At 33.5% G+C, this 12,244-nt stretch overlaps 1 protein-coding gene across 1 annotated transcript in view; it reads left to right on the top strand.

Moving 5' to 3' along the window:
• The window catches only part of LOC135928682 (serine--tRNA ligase, mitochondrial-like), a 32,774-nt gene extending 30,219 nt beyond the window's left edge, over positions 1-2,555 (top strand). The window contains exon 7 of the mRNA XM_065465138.1: positions 2,270-2,555. Within this exon, the coding sequence (XP_065321210.1) occupies positions 2,270-2,473 (204 nt within the window). The 3' untranslated portion in view covers positions 2,474-2,555. The remainder of the gene's footprint in view (positions 1-2,269) is intronic.
• The last annotated feature ends 9,689 nt before the right edge of the window (positions 2,556-12,244 follow it).

Genomic DNA, 12,244 nt, shown 5'->3' with positions numbered 1-12,244 from the left:
TGTAAAACTAGATAAAAATTACGTGATACATGATGAAAGCCTTTCGCCCTCTCATTGTGGATGCAACAGAGCTACGCTAGGTTTTCCTCAAAAATCCATCAAACTGGATATTTAATTGGGAGAAAAATGAGGAGCCCTTAATACGTTTGTGGGCAAGCCGCACGTACTTGTACGTACAACAGTCCTAGAACTATTGTTTAAACGTCTATAGGCTAGTAGCAAAAGAGTTGGGCAAAACAAAAGCCTATACCCGAGAACTACAATATAATTTAATTACTTTACGGGCGGGTGGTGGCTGATTTTAAGTTTAAATTCTTTAGTGTAAATCTTAATGATTACTATCGATATTGAGATTTAATTTTCATACCAATTGCTGTTAATTTTACTTTTAATTCATTGTTAGCCTGGAATTAAATATTTGATTAAATAAAATAATATACCAGCATAAATATAGTACAATCACTTATCAATAATACTAGATCTTTATATCCTGAAGATAAACATCCATCATACCGGAAAACCCAAATTCCTCCAAAATAAATTAATTAGTTTTTAATAAATTAATTAGCATTCAATTTTGAAATTTTGAAAATCGGATACCAACCTTATACAAACTAGATTAATTAGATGAAAATTAAAAAAATATCAAGTTGAATAGATAAATATATTAAAAAATAAATTAAAAAATTAAAATTATTAAGGTGAGCGAAAACGGAGAAAAATCAGATTAAAATAATGTTTTAATTGAATATTTAAAAATACAAAATTAGACAGAAATGAGAGAAAAACCAGGCTTAAAGAACTCAAAATAATTAAAAATACGTTAAAAAAACAAGCAAAAAACTGGTAAAAATCAAATTAAATTTAAATTAATAAACCGAAACAGGAGAAAATTAAAAAAATCAGAAAATAATATACTTGGAAGAAAAATCAAAGGATTTAAAAAAAAGACAAAGTTCTCAATCTGAAATATACTTCACATAACAAAAATTAGCTAAAAAGTTTGTTAACTAAATAATATGGATCTGCATAGCCAGCGGGTCAGGCCAAGATAAAAATTAATTTTAGCCATATTGGGTAAATTATGCTAAGGTTCGAGATGTTTAAATTTTTTAAAGGGTTCCTTCCTAAAAAAATAATTCCAGACCCATAATGCAATTTGCATAAAATAGTTTCGGGAATTTTAAAATCTCAGAAAGAATAACCATAATGATCTTCACCTAGCTAGTTAGTTTATAAACTATGTTTTTTGTGTGCCGTAACATATATCTCTGCTTATAAGGTTATACCTCCATTCAGCAATTTAGAACGATTCCAAAAAATCCATGCTCTTCAGTTAAAACTGTTTTGACAAAATTTCATTTTTAAATTTTATGTAAACTATGAAATATTTTTTCGATTTTTATTATCCTATTTTAAAAAAAATACAATATGGTGATAAGGGGATATAGATGTAGTTAATTTTATTTCAGCAGAGTAAGAAAATACTGTTCTAGGTTCTATCTCGAGGGTTAAAACTATAAATAGCTTTAAAAAAAGATATTAAAATTTAAACAAATTTTGATTTTAGATGGATGTTGAACCCTGAAACACCCCCTCCCCCCCCACCACCACCTCCCTCGCTCGCAATATATTTTGTATTGTAGTTTTTCAATGCCCCTTTTTAGCCAATGTCATATTTTGCTCAGTGCATTTTTGGTTTAAAAAATCTATAGCTCCAATAGTAATTTGTCAAAAAGGGATATAATTTTGACAAAATTATAGTTGTTTTTCTAGCAGTCAACTTTTTTTCGTTGAATGAAAATATTGGTTAAGATAAAGGAAGAAAGTAAGAGGTTAGGATATCGATTGAAGTGAAGGTAGTACGGAAAATAGGGAGGAGTATAATTAACTGGAGAAATTAAAGAGATAAATATTTAGGTAAAGCGAAAATGAATTGAGAGAGAGCAAATATTATAAGGGGAGTGGATGATAAAATTTAATATTGATAAATAAATAATGACCAAGTGGGGGTCTGAGTTCAGGTTATAAAACAAATTTTTTTTTCTTCAAAAACTCTAATTTTTTGAATATTTCAAACGTAAAAAGTCAATTTAAAAACAAATAATAATTTAAAATATAAGCGCAAAAGGGGAGAAGAAAGATAATATTTCAGTCTTAACTCAATTCCACTAAAAATGGAAGTATAATAAATCAATCAACGATATACATTGTGTAAATTATATCTTCACTTTCAATATATTTTTTTCTATTTATTTGATAAAATAAGGTAAATGGAACTGCATGCGCGATTCCCAGATTAATGATATCGTTAATCGAAACTCACTATGAACCTAAAAATAATTTCATAAAATACCCTAAAGTTTTGTTACCCTTTTTAAATTTTTTTTATGATAATGATATAAACTTAGATCTGGCAATCACTGAACCAATAGAAAGATGGAGCCAACGACCACTTAAAACTAAACGTTAATAATTTGTAAACATATATATAATAAATTATTTTGCATATTTTTGTAACTTTACATAATTTTAAAACAAATTTATAAAATGGAGATAATATTTATTTATTTTAATATTATGTCTGTGACACAAAGAATATACTAAGCCTTTGAAAAACCTGAATTCAAAGCGAATAAATAAATGTGATTCTTAAAAAAATAATATTTTGAACATTCATCAATCAAAGATATTCTTAGAGCATTACAAATGTATGGAGAAACAGAAATTTTTAAAAAATTTAATTCGGATATAGATGCTTTTACATAAATGCACATTATTTTTTAATATTTTCATTTTTTTGAACAATTTGTCATTTAACCTATGGCGATTTGGTCTATTGGCCATAACTAAATAATCGTTCAACTGGCGCAAATTATGTTAAATTTAATATTCTTTTATATTTTATAATTATTTAACATATCTAAATTACATATGCCGTCTTTCATACAACATTATTTTATTTTATTTTTTTTCTCTCTTTAGCTTTCACCTTTTCTGGTGGTAAGCTCCTTCAACATCTCTCTCCACTTTATGTTATTCATACAATCTCTTTTATCTAATTTATACTTCTTTATATTGGCTCTAACTTTATGGCCCCATTGAAGTTTTGGCCTTCCTCTTTTACGTTTGTCCATCACTTCCAAACTCAACTTTATTTCCTATGTAGTTCATAGGCCTTCTCATTGTGTGCCCATACCACCTAAGTCTGTTTACCATTAACTTAGTCTTAATGGGAACTACCTTTAAACTACTTAGTATCACTTTATCCTTTCTTGTTACCACAGCAATCATCCTCAGCATTCTTATCTCCATAGTTTGTAGACTTCTCTCGTCTGATTCTTTGGTTGGCCATGTTTCCGAACTATATAGAATAGTTGGTTGTACTATGGAGCTGTAAATTTTTCCCTTTAATTTGTGTGGGATTCTTTTGTCAAATAGCACTCCAGATAAAGGTCTCCACTTTAACCACCCTTGATTAATCTTACTCTTTATCTCTTTTTCTATTGTGCCGTTTGTTTGTATAGTGGAGCCCAAATTGTAGCTTTCAATTGCCGATATCTGCCATTCATTTATATCAATAATCTCTGTTTCATCTCCTCCTATCACCATATACTCCGTCTTTTCTCTATTTACTTTTAATCCGTGCGTTTCTAGGATATTTATCCAACTCACTAATCTTTCTTTCATTTCATCCTTAGATTCGGCAAGTATCACAATATCATCTACAAATATCATATTCCACGGGACTGTTTGAGGTATAGACTGTGCTAATACATCTATTACTGTAATGAAGAGAAGTGGGCTGAGAGCCGACCCTTGATGAACTCCTTCGGCTATTGTGAAGCCTGCTGAAGTACCTGTTGTGCTACGTAACATTGTTGTATGGCCCATATACATATCCTGTATTATTCTTATATATTTTTCCGGAACCTTTTTGTGGCGTAGCGCCCACCAGATAAGTTTTCTTGGGATTCTATCGAAGGCCTTTTCTAGATCGAGAAAGACCATGTGTAGCTTTTTGTTCTTTTCCCTGTATTTTTAACTCATTTGCCTAATTGCGTGGATAGCATCAGTTGTTGATCTTCCAGGCATAAAGCCAAACTGAATCTCTCCTATTTCGATTATGTCTCTTAATTTTTTTTTCTATTATTTTTTATAAAGCCAAACTGAGTCTCCTATTTCGATTATGTCTCTTAATCTTTTTTCTATTATTTTTTCGTATAGTTTTAGACAGTGTGACATTAGTTTTATGCCCCTGTAATTTTGACAATTGTGTGGATCCCCTTTATTTTTGAAAATAGGAGCTAGATAGCTCTGCCTCCATTTTTGGGGAACCTATTCATTTCCAAGTATTTTATTGTACAGATTTGTGAGGAGATGTATTCCATCATCTCCTAGTAAGGCTTTCTATTGGAATATCGTCTGGACCGCTTTGTTGTTTTTCATATGCTTGAGGCATGTGATTATTTCTTGTTCTGTTATTGGTTGTACAAGGTTTTGACACGGGGAGTGTTCGTCTACCAGGATTGAACCTGCGTCCTTGTTCGTACTTCTGTTTCCAAGCATACATCTAACCCATTAGGCCACCCCGGCGATTTTCATACAACATTATATGCTGCATTATTTGAATTATATGGGCTACTTTAAAAACAAAAGTAATCATCATCTTCAATTTTGACCAATTTGTTAACACATACTTCAATATTATTTCTAAAAATAATTAAGGCTTCGTTAATTATTAAATCTCGAAAGCGTTTTTTTTCTTTATCATCCTCAGTCCAACGATTTTTAAAATAGGGGTGAAATGAAGTAGCTAAAAATGCCATTTTAAAATCATTATCAAATAATCTTAAATATACTATTTAAGATCTTTTTTATTGCTAGCCAATGGTTGGCTAAAATGCAGATCAGTTGAAATTATATTTTTTATTTATTTATTAACATTTAAAATTGAAGCTGATTTTACCAGTAGTTTGATTTGCTTTGTATTTCATTAATGGCTATGGTTAAAGGGAACATTATTTTGTAATATTCTTTAAAATATTGTATTTTAATATCCTTTATCCATGAAAAATTAATTTTTTGCATAACACCTTTAGGTCGTTTTTATATATTAATAAACTACTTAAGAATTAAACATACTGTGTCATATTGTACAGCATGATATAAATAATTGTTTTCCTAGAACTAATTTGATCACCTCTGCATTTTTTGGTTACTATTTTATATCTTAGTACATTTTGCTATAGAGGAATGATGAACGGAAATGTTAGGAGTATCCTTAATTTCATTCTAGACATCTGTAGTATTAATAATGCTATTGATGTTCATTCTTAAATAAATATATGAAGAAAAGATTTTTATTAAATTTAAACAACAAATAAATTACATTTATATAATACTTTCAAACTTTAAATTCTATACACTCATCTTAATTAATGCCAAAATCATTCTCTTGTCCTTTTCCATTGCATATCCAAACTACTTAAACGCAATAGCATCACGGGGAGGGTGGGGGGAGGCTCGAGCCCTCTGAAAGATTTGAAGAGCCCCTCAGAATTTTGAAATTTCTTTTTATACCACTAAAAACAAGGTAATTTAGAATGTTAGCTAAAATAAAAGCTAATTTTAGATAATGTTAGCTAAAAAAAAGAAGTAATTTTAGATTTAGCTCAAAAAAAAGCAGAGATGTGAACCCAGACCCTGAACCCTCGTATTTTGGCTGAACCCGGACCATTTTTAAAAGTAGAGGGTCTAAGGGTTCTACGCGTCATAAAAAAATTTTTTAAATTTTATTAACTTTTTTTGTGGAATCATTTATTTTATCTTCGCGTTTTTCTTTCAATTTTCTTCCTGGACTTCCATTTTATTTAGAGATTGATATCATAAATTATTTTCCAGTGTAATAATATTTTATTATGTAAATATAGAAATACATTGATTATTTTGAAAGTGAATTATTTTGTAGTACAAGTAATAATATTTTAATTTATATGGTAATGTACAACACGTTTGTCCTCAATTTGTATGATGCTAGACGATTATTAAGTTTGAAAGATTTCTGTAATGATTTTATTATAGGAGCATGTGAAGTCATTTTGTTGGAAGATGATTGGTGCCAAATAAAGGACCTTACTATAAAAACCCCTTTCTTTCACCCTTAATTTTATTTACTCAATTTAAATACTACCCGAAATTGCGTACCTCAAAGACGTTCTAAAGTTATATCGAAATAGATAAAATTATAAGACGAGAACTTCTTTTTTATTTAATAAAAACATACAATAATCATTTTCGAAATAAATTTACCAAAAATTTCATAATATATATCCTCTTTCTATGTTATATAAATTATATATAAAAAAACACCACGTGATTATATGATTGACGTGTTATAATATAAAAATATATATAATATATAACAACAAAAAATGCATTCAAAATATATCTAAAAAAGAAAATATCTAATACATATTTCACAAAAAATATATGAGGAGAAGTTCATTTGCTTACCTCAGTTTCCACGAATACTTTCCTATGCTGACATGGGATTCCCCCAAAATTTATCTGTACCCGACCGGGGCTCTCCAAATGCCAACTCCGCTGACGGGTGTACATGCGTGGCCAACGCGGCCACCGCTCGTTGCAATACATCGCCCCCAACTGAAACTCCAGATCCTCTTGCGAGAGGTATCGACACGTCACAGTCTTGAACATTCTGCAGAGGTCTGCCCGTGCTGGCTATGAGTCCTTGAGGAACTGAAGTCGCCACCGGTCCTATCTCGCCATATGCTCGTTTTTTCCGTCGTTTGCTCCCCGCCATGCGTTGTCGGAAACTGTTTACAACGGTACCCGGGTCTCCCTTAGGGGTCTGGAACATTGGTGACGGAGGTGCCCCTCGCCCTGGCAATTGTAACATCTCTTCCCACGAACTCCTGGGTCAGGTAGTTGGTTTTCATCGGTGGGTCTTGGGCCCAAGATCATGCCATTGTTTTTTCTGATCAACGTAACCTGGAGATAAAAGTCTCCAAGATCAACAAGCCTTGAGGTAGTCTCCATCTCGCGGATGTGGGGAAATATTTATGGATAGATCGATAAAAATAATGTTTCAATACTCTCCGTTGGAACCATGAGGAGACTCTTGTTCAAAGATATATATTGCCTTTCTTTTATCCGAGGTTTCGCAAAAAATTTTGTTGATTTTTTTTTCTTTTAAAACAAAATTTTCACACAACAAAAAAAATAAATGAATTTTAAAAAAAATTAATTAATGTTTATGTTTTTTTAAAACCAAATCTCACACAACAAAAAAAATAAATGAATTTAAAACAAAAATTAATTAATGTTTATGTTTTTTAAAAAAAAATGAATTCACAAACAAGAAAATTAATTAATGTAAAAAAATATTACTGTTTATGTATTTAAAACACTGACTAATTTACCAATAAAACAAGAATCAATGCTTGCGTTACGAAACATAAACACATTTTAAATCTATTCATATTTCCTTTTAAGGTCTTCCAAACATACACGGGCCATTACATTATAAACAAGAGAAAAGGGGGGAGGGGAATAACTCAAACACGCCGCACGTGCTAACAAAAAAAACTTTTTAATTTCCTTTTTTACAAATATCTTCCCAGTACCAATACTAATGTTCAACAGTCGTGATTTATCCTATAAGGCTATGAATAAAAATGTACTCACCAAATGAATTACAACTTCTCTATCCCTTTTCCTTTTTACAATAATTACATTACCACAATTTCAATCTCTTTTCCTTTTTCATTACAGATAGCCGGAACATTAAACTAGTTTAACTTAACATTACATATATATATACGTAACATATACTTTAATTTCTCGTAATATTATCGGGATAATCTCTTTATTCAATTTCTCGCTTTCATATAAATATTTTTATCACCTCTCTAAGATAAGCCCCTCTCCTATTTGATCCCTTTAACCTCCCATTCCCACGTACGATATCTTACCCAAATCTTCCTTTATCACATAACTACATTTTATATCGGCTCGGAGACGAGTCTAATCCTTCGGGATGAACCTACATTTTATTTCTATATATATTTTCATATTTGTATTTAGCATCTAAGCTATCTCAGGCCTATTCCCGGGGTCGTATATGATCGTTGTGGCGCATAACTGTGCCGCTCATTTCCAACTGAACCAAATTCAACTTTGAACCTCTGTCTTCCCCAACAATGCCCTTGGCCCATTTCCTGCCCTTCCCGTCAAACAGACGAGTCCATACTTTTTCTCCAACTCCAAACCTAATTTTTCGGTCCTCCAGAATCCCCCTCTCGTGACTCTCGGCCCTTAGAAAATATAGGGGAACCCTAGTCCTCCTGCCCAAAAACAATTCGGTAGGTGTCATTCCCTCCTTATTCCTGGAATTAAGGTAATACAATTAGGCCAAATACGCCCCATCCCTGTGATTGCAGGCCTTCCTTATCCAATTTTTTACCACTGCCATCATCCTCTCAGCTTGACTATTTGAGCTGGAATGATAGGGCGGGGTCAAAATGTGTTGAATCCTAGACTCCTTACAAAACTGCTTGTAATTCTCGCTAACAAAGGCAGGTCCTCCATCAGATACAATTGTATCAGTCAATCCGAACCTGGCCATTAATGCCCTCAATTTCCGTACAACAATTTTCGTGGTATACCCATGTAGCTCCTCGTACTCTATCCATTTCGAATACGAATCTACCACTAAAAAATACGACTTTTTATCTAAATCGAAAAAATCAACGTGTAAACGTTCCCATGGTTTCCTCGACCTGGGCCATATCTGACCCATCTCCTTTCGGGGCATCGCCGCGCAAGAATTACACGGCACATATTTCCTTGTGATATTTTCAATATCCTTCCCCATACCCGGCCACCAAACATACTCACGAGCCCACGATTTCATCTTCCCCTGCCCCTGATGTCCGGCATGTAACAAATTTAAAATTTTACCCCGTAATTTGAACTGAATTATGGCTCGACTACCCTTCATTAGGCAATCATCCACCACAGACAATTCCTCTTCCACCTTCTTAAAAACTTTAAAATCATCTTCCCAAGGTCTTTTCCCCGTTACACATAATTTTATCCGAGTCATTTCTCTATCCTTCAATGTACTCAACTTAAGATCCTCCCAATTGGTAGGACCCCCTTTGAGCATATGCGAAAGCGAACAAACCAGGGTCTTCTCAATGTCCCCGACCCTGTCCTCCTTCAACTCACACTTTCCATCATCAGACCCTAATCGTGATAAAATATCCGGCAATCAATTCTCTTTGCCCCGACGATATCGAATTTCCACATTAAAACTGCCCACCAGCAACAACCACCGTTGCAACCGGGGGGACATCAACTCTCGGTTTTCTTTCCGAAACAAATGAATCAAAGGCTTATGATCTGTATAAACCACAAATTTTTTCCAATCAAATATTCCCTACACTTGGTTAACCCAAAAATAACGGCCAAAGCCTCCTGTTCAATAACGGAATAACGTGTCTCTACCTCACTAAAAACTCGCGAGAAAAATATAATAGGTCTTTCCAAGCCCTCCACTAAATGCAACAACGCCCCTCCAACCCCTTTACTCGAGGCATCAACCGCCAAAATGATCTCCTAGTCGTTATTAAAACACACTAAAATTGGCTCTTTTCCTTTAAAACTTCGAAAGCTGATTGCTGTTCACTTTTCCACTCAAAATAAGTTCCCTTCTTCAGTAATTCATATAACGGCGCTGCCATCTTGGCGAAATCCTCCACAAAACGATGAACGACTTATTTGTTATATTTTTCAAATTTTTATCAAGGGGTTTCACCTCAATACCATTTTCCGATGCCCTAAATACTCTACCTCCGTTACGCCCAGAACGCTTTTCTTTCTACTGGCTCACAAGCCCTTATCCCTAATCCTCCTAAAAACTTCCTCCAGGCGCTGGTTGGGCTGCTCCGGCGTCATTCCCGTAATTAGCACATCATCCACATAGTAAAAGACCCATTCCATTCCCTGGAAAACAGACGCCATGGTACGTTGAAAAATGGGAGCCGATACGCTCAACCCAAATGGTAATCTACAAAACGCAAATAACCCCTTTGGAGTCGTTATCGTCAATAATTTACGGATTTCCTTCCTCACAGGTAACTGCAAATATGCCGACGAAAAATCCACCTTGGAAAAATATTTCGCACCCTTCAAATGAGCCAAAATCTCCTCAATCCGAGGCAATGGATATTTAACCTCCACAACCCATCGATTTACTGTGACCCTGAAATCCGCACAAAGTCTCAATTTACCATTTGCCTTTTTAACTGGCACTAACGGGGTTGCCCATTCGCTATATCCCACAGGAATAATAATGCCATCCTTCACCCATCTATCTAATTCCTCATCGATATCCTTCCTCCATTTAAAAGGAACTCGCCGACAAGCCAAAAAGATCGGTGAAAAACCCTCCCTAAGTTGAACATCAACTTGATAATCATTCAAACAACCTAATTTTTCATCAAAAATGATGTCATACTGCCTCACTGGAACAGGAATAGCTTGATTAACTTTACTCCAATCCTCTTTTCCCCCGACCATAATTTGCTTCTCATTTATCTCATCATTAAAATCCGACTTACTCGATTTCTCCATCATCTCATCCGAAATTTCACAAATTTTATTACCGGTATTATCAAAATTTCCATTCCCTTCAACATCAATTATTACACTACCACTAATATTAAAAATATTCCAATAGTTATTAGGAGGACCAAGCTTGGTAATCCAATCCCAACCCATAATAGTTTCAACATTTTCCTTTACTACCCATAAATCAAGAAAAAACATAGTATCGTTAAGATGCACCCCCAATTTACTTTTTCCTAAAACCACAATTTCAGACCCATCAAATTGTCTGACACACGTGGACTCCCTCTCAAGTGTTTTTCCAGGCCAATACTTATGAAAATTTTCGCTAGACATAATCGAAATGCTAGTCCCCGTATCAAATAACATATCTATATTCTTGTTGCCAATCTTCAAATTAACCTTCCGACACAAACATTGTCCATTTAAGATCTCCGTCACTAAATATCATACAATTTAGTAGGATCAATGCTCATTCCACCTGAAATAACCATTTCATTAGAATTAATATTATCTCCCAAATTCAACTCAGAATTTAGAGATTTTTTATTGACAACTATATTTCCTTTCACGAGATTTTTGGGACATTTTTCTCACCGAAAACTCCTGACATCCCTTCTATTCAAATATCGGACAATATTCACAGTATATTGTTCCCATTTGAAACCATTAATATTTTTTTTTATGAGAATTAAGGGAAAAAACACTCCCTTTCATTTTATCATTACCATTATCAAGTTTTCCGTTATCATATTTGTACTTATAACAATTTTCTCGATACCTCGGTCTCCCGACCCCTATATGATTAACTCTGCCATCATATAGTCACCGCGAATTTTGAGACATTTCATTGCATCGCATGGCCACATGACCCGGCCTACGACATTTATAACATATTCGAGATTCATTCACCCGAACAACTTTTACACTGGCATTTCCAACCTCAGATCCTTTCAATGGAAATCCCTGTTTAAATCTATGTTCTGGAACCACGCAAGTATCTCTCCTGTGTCCCCTCCAACCACACCGATTGCAAATGATCATTTCCCCAAATCTTTTATTTCCCGACAATTCCTTATTTTCCTCGTAATCATTAAATTTCTTATTAATATTTCTATCACCCACCTGGCTCTTAACCGGATTTTTGCTTTCCCTTATCAACGCATTGATGGCTTCTTTCATTTCTTTTATTTCCAGGAGGATCATAACTGACCTCTCCCCAACATTTCCAGCCTTGATTTCCTCTAAAACATTTTTTAAATTACTTTCCAAGTCTGCTATTTTCTTCCCATAAATATCCGATATTAAATTAAAATACGTTTCCGCCATTTTTTTTATAAACCTCTGACACCGCAGTGTCCTTCTTCCAACTGCAATACATGCCTGCCAGTACCGCAGTACCCCTTTTTATCAAATATTTCGCCATAATCACCAATATATAAATTATTACCAATATCCCAATTATCATTCCCTGCTTAATTAAATCCAATTCATCAAAATTTTTATACAAAACTTTAAGACCCAGATTCTTATATAATGAAATCTTAGCAGCCACACTATAATTATCATGATACCTAAAAAAATGAAC

The sequence above is a fragment of the Gordionus sp. m RMFG-2023 genome, chromosome 4 (assembly GCF_954871325.1).
Source record: "Gordionus sp. m RMFG-2023 chromosome 4, tfGorSpeb1-WG-v2, whole genome shotgun sequence".
Lineage (NCBI taxonomy): Eukaryota > Metazoa > Nematomorpha > Gordioida > Chordodea > Parachordodidae > Gordionus > Gordionus sp. m RMFG-2023.
The sequence above is the reverse complement of the archived record's forward strand: the minus strand, read 5'-3'. Positions and strand labels throughout refer to the sequence as shown.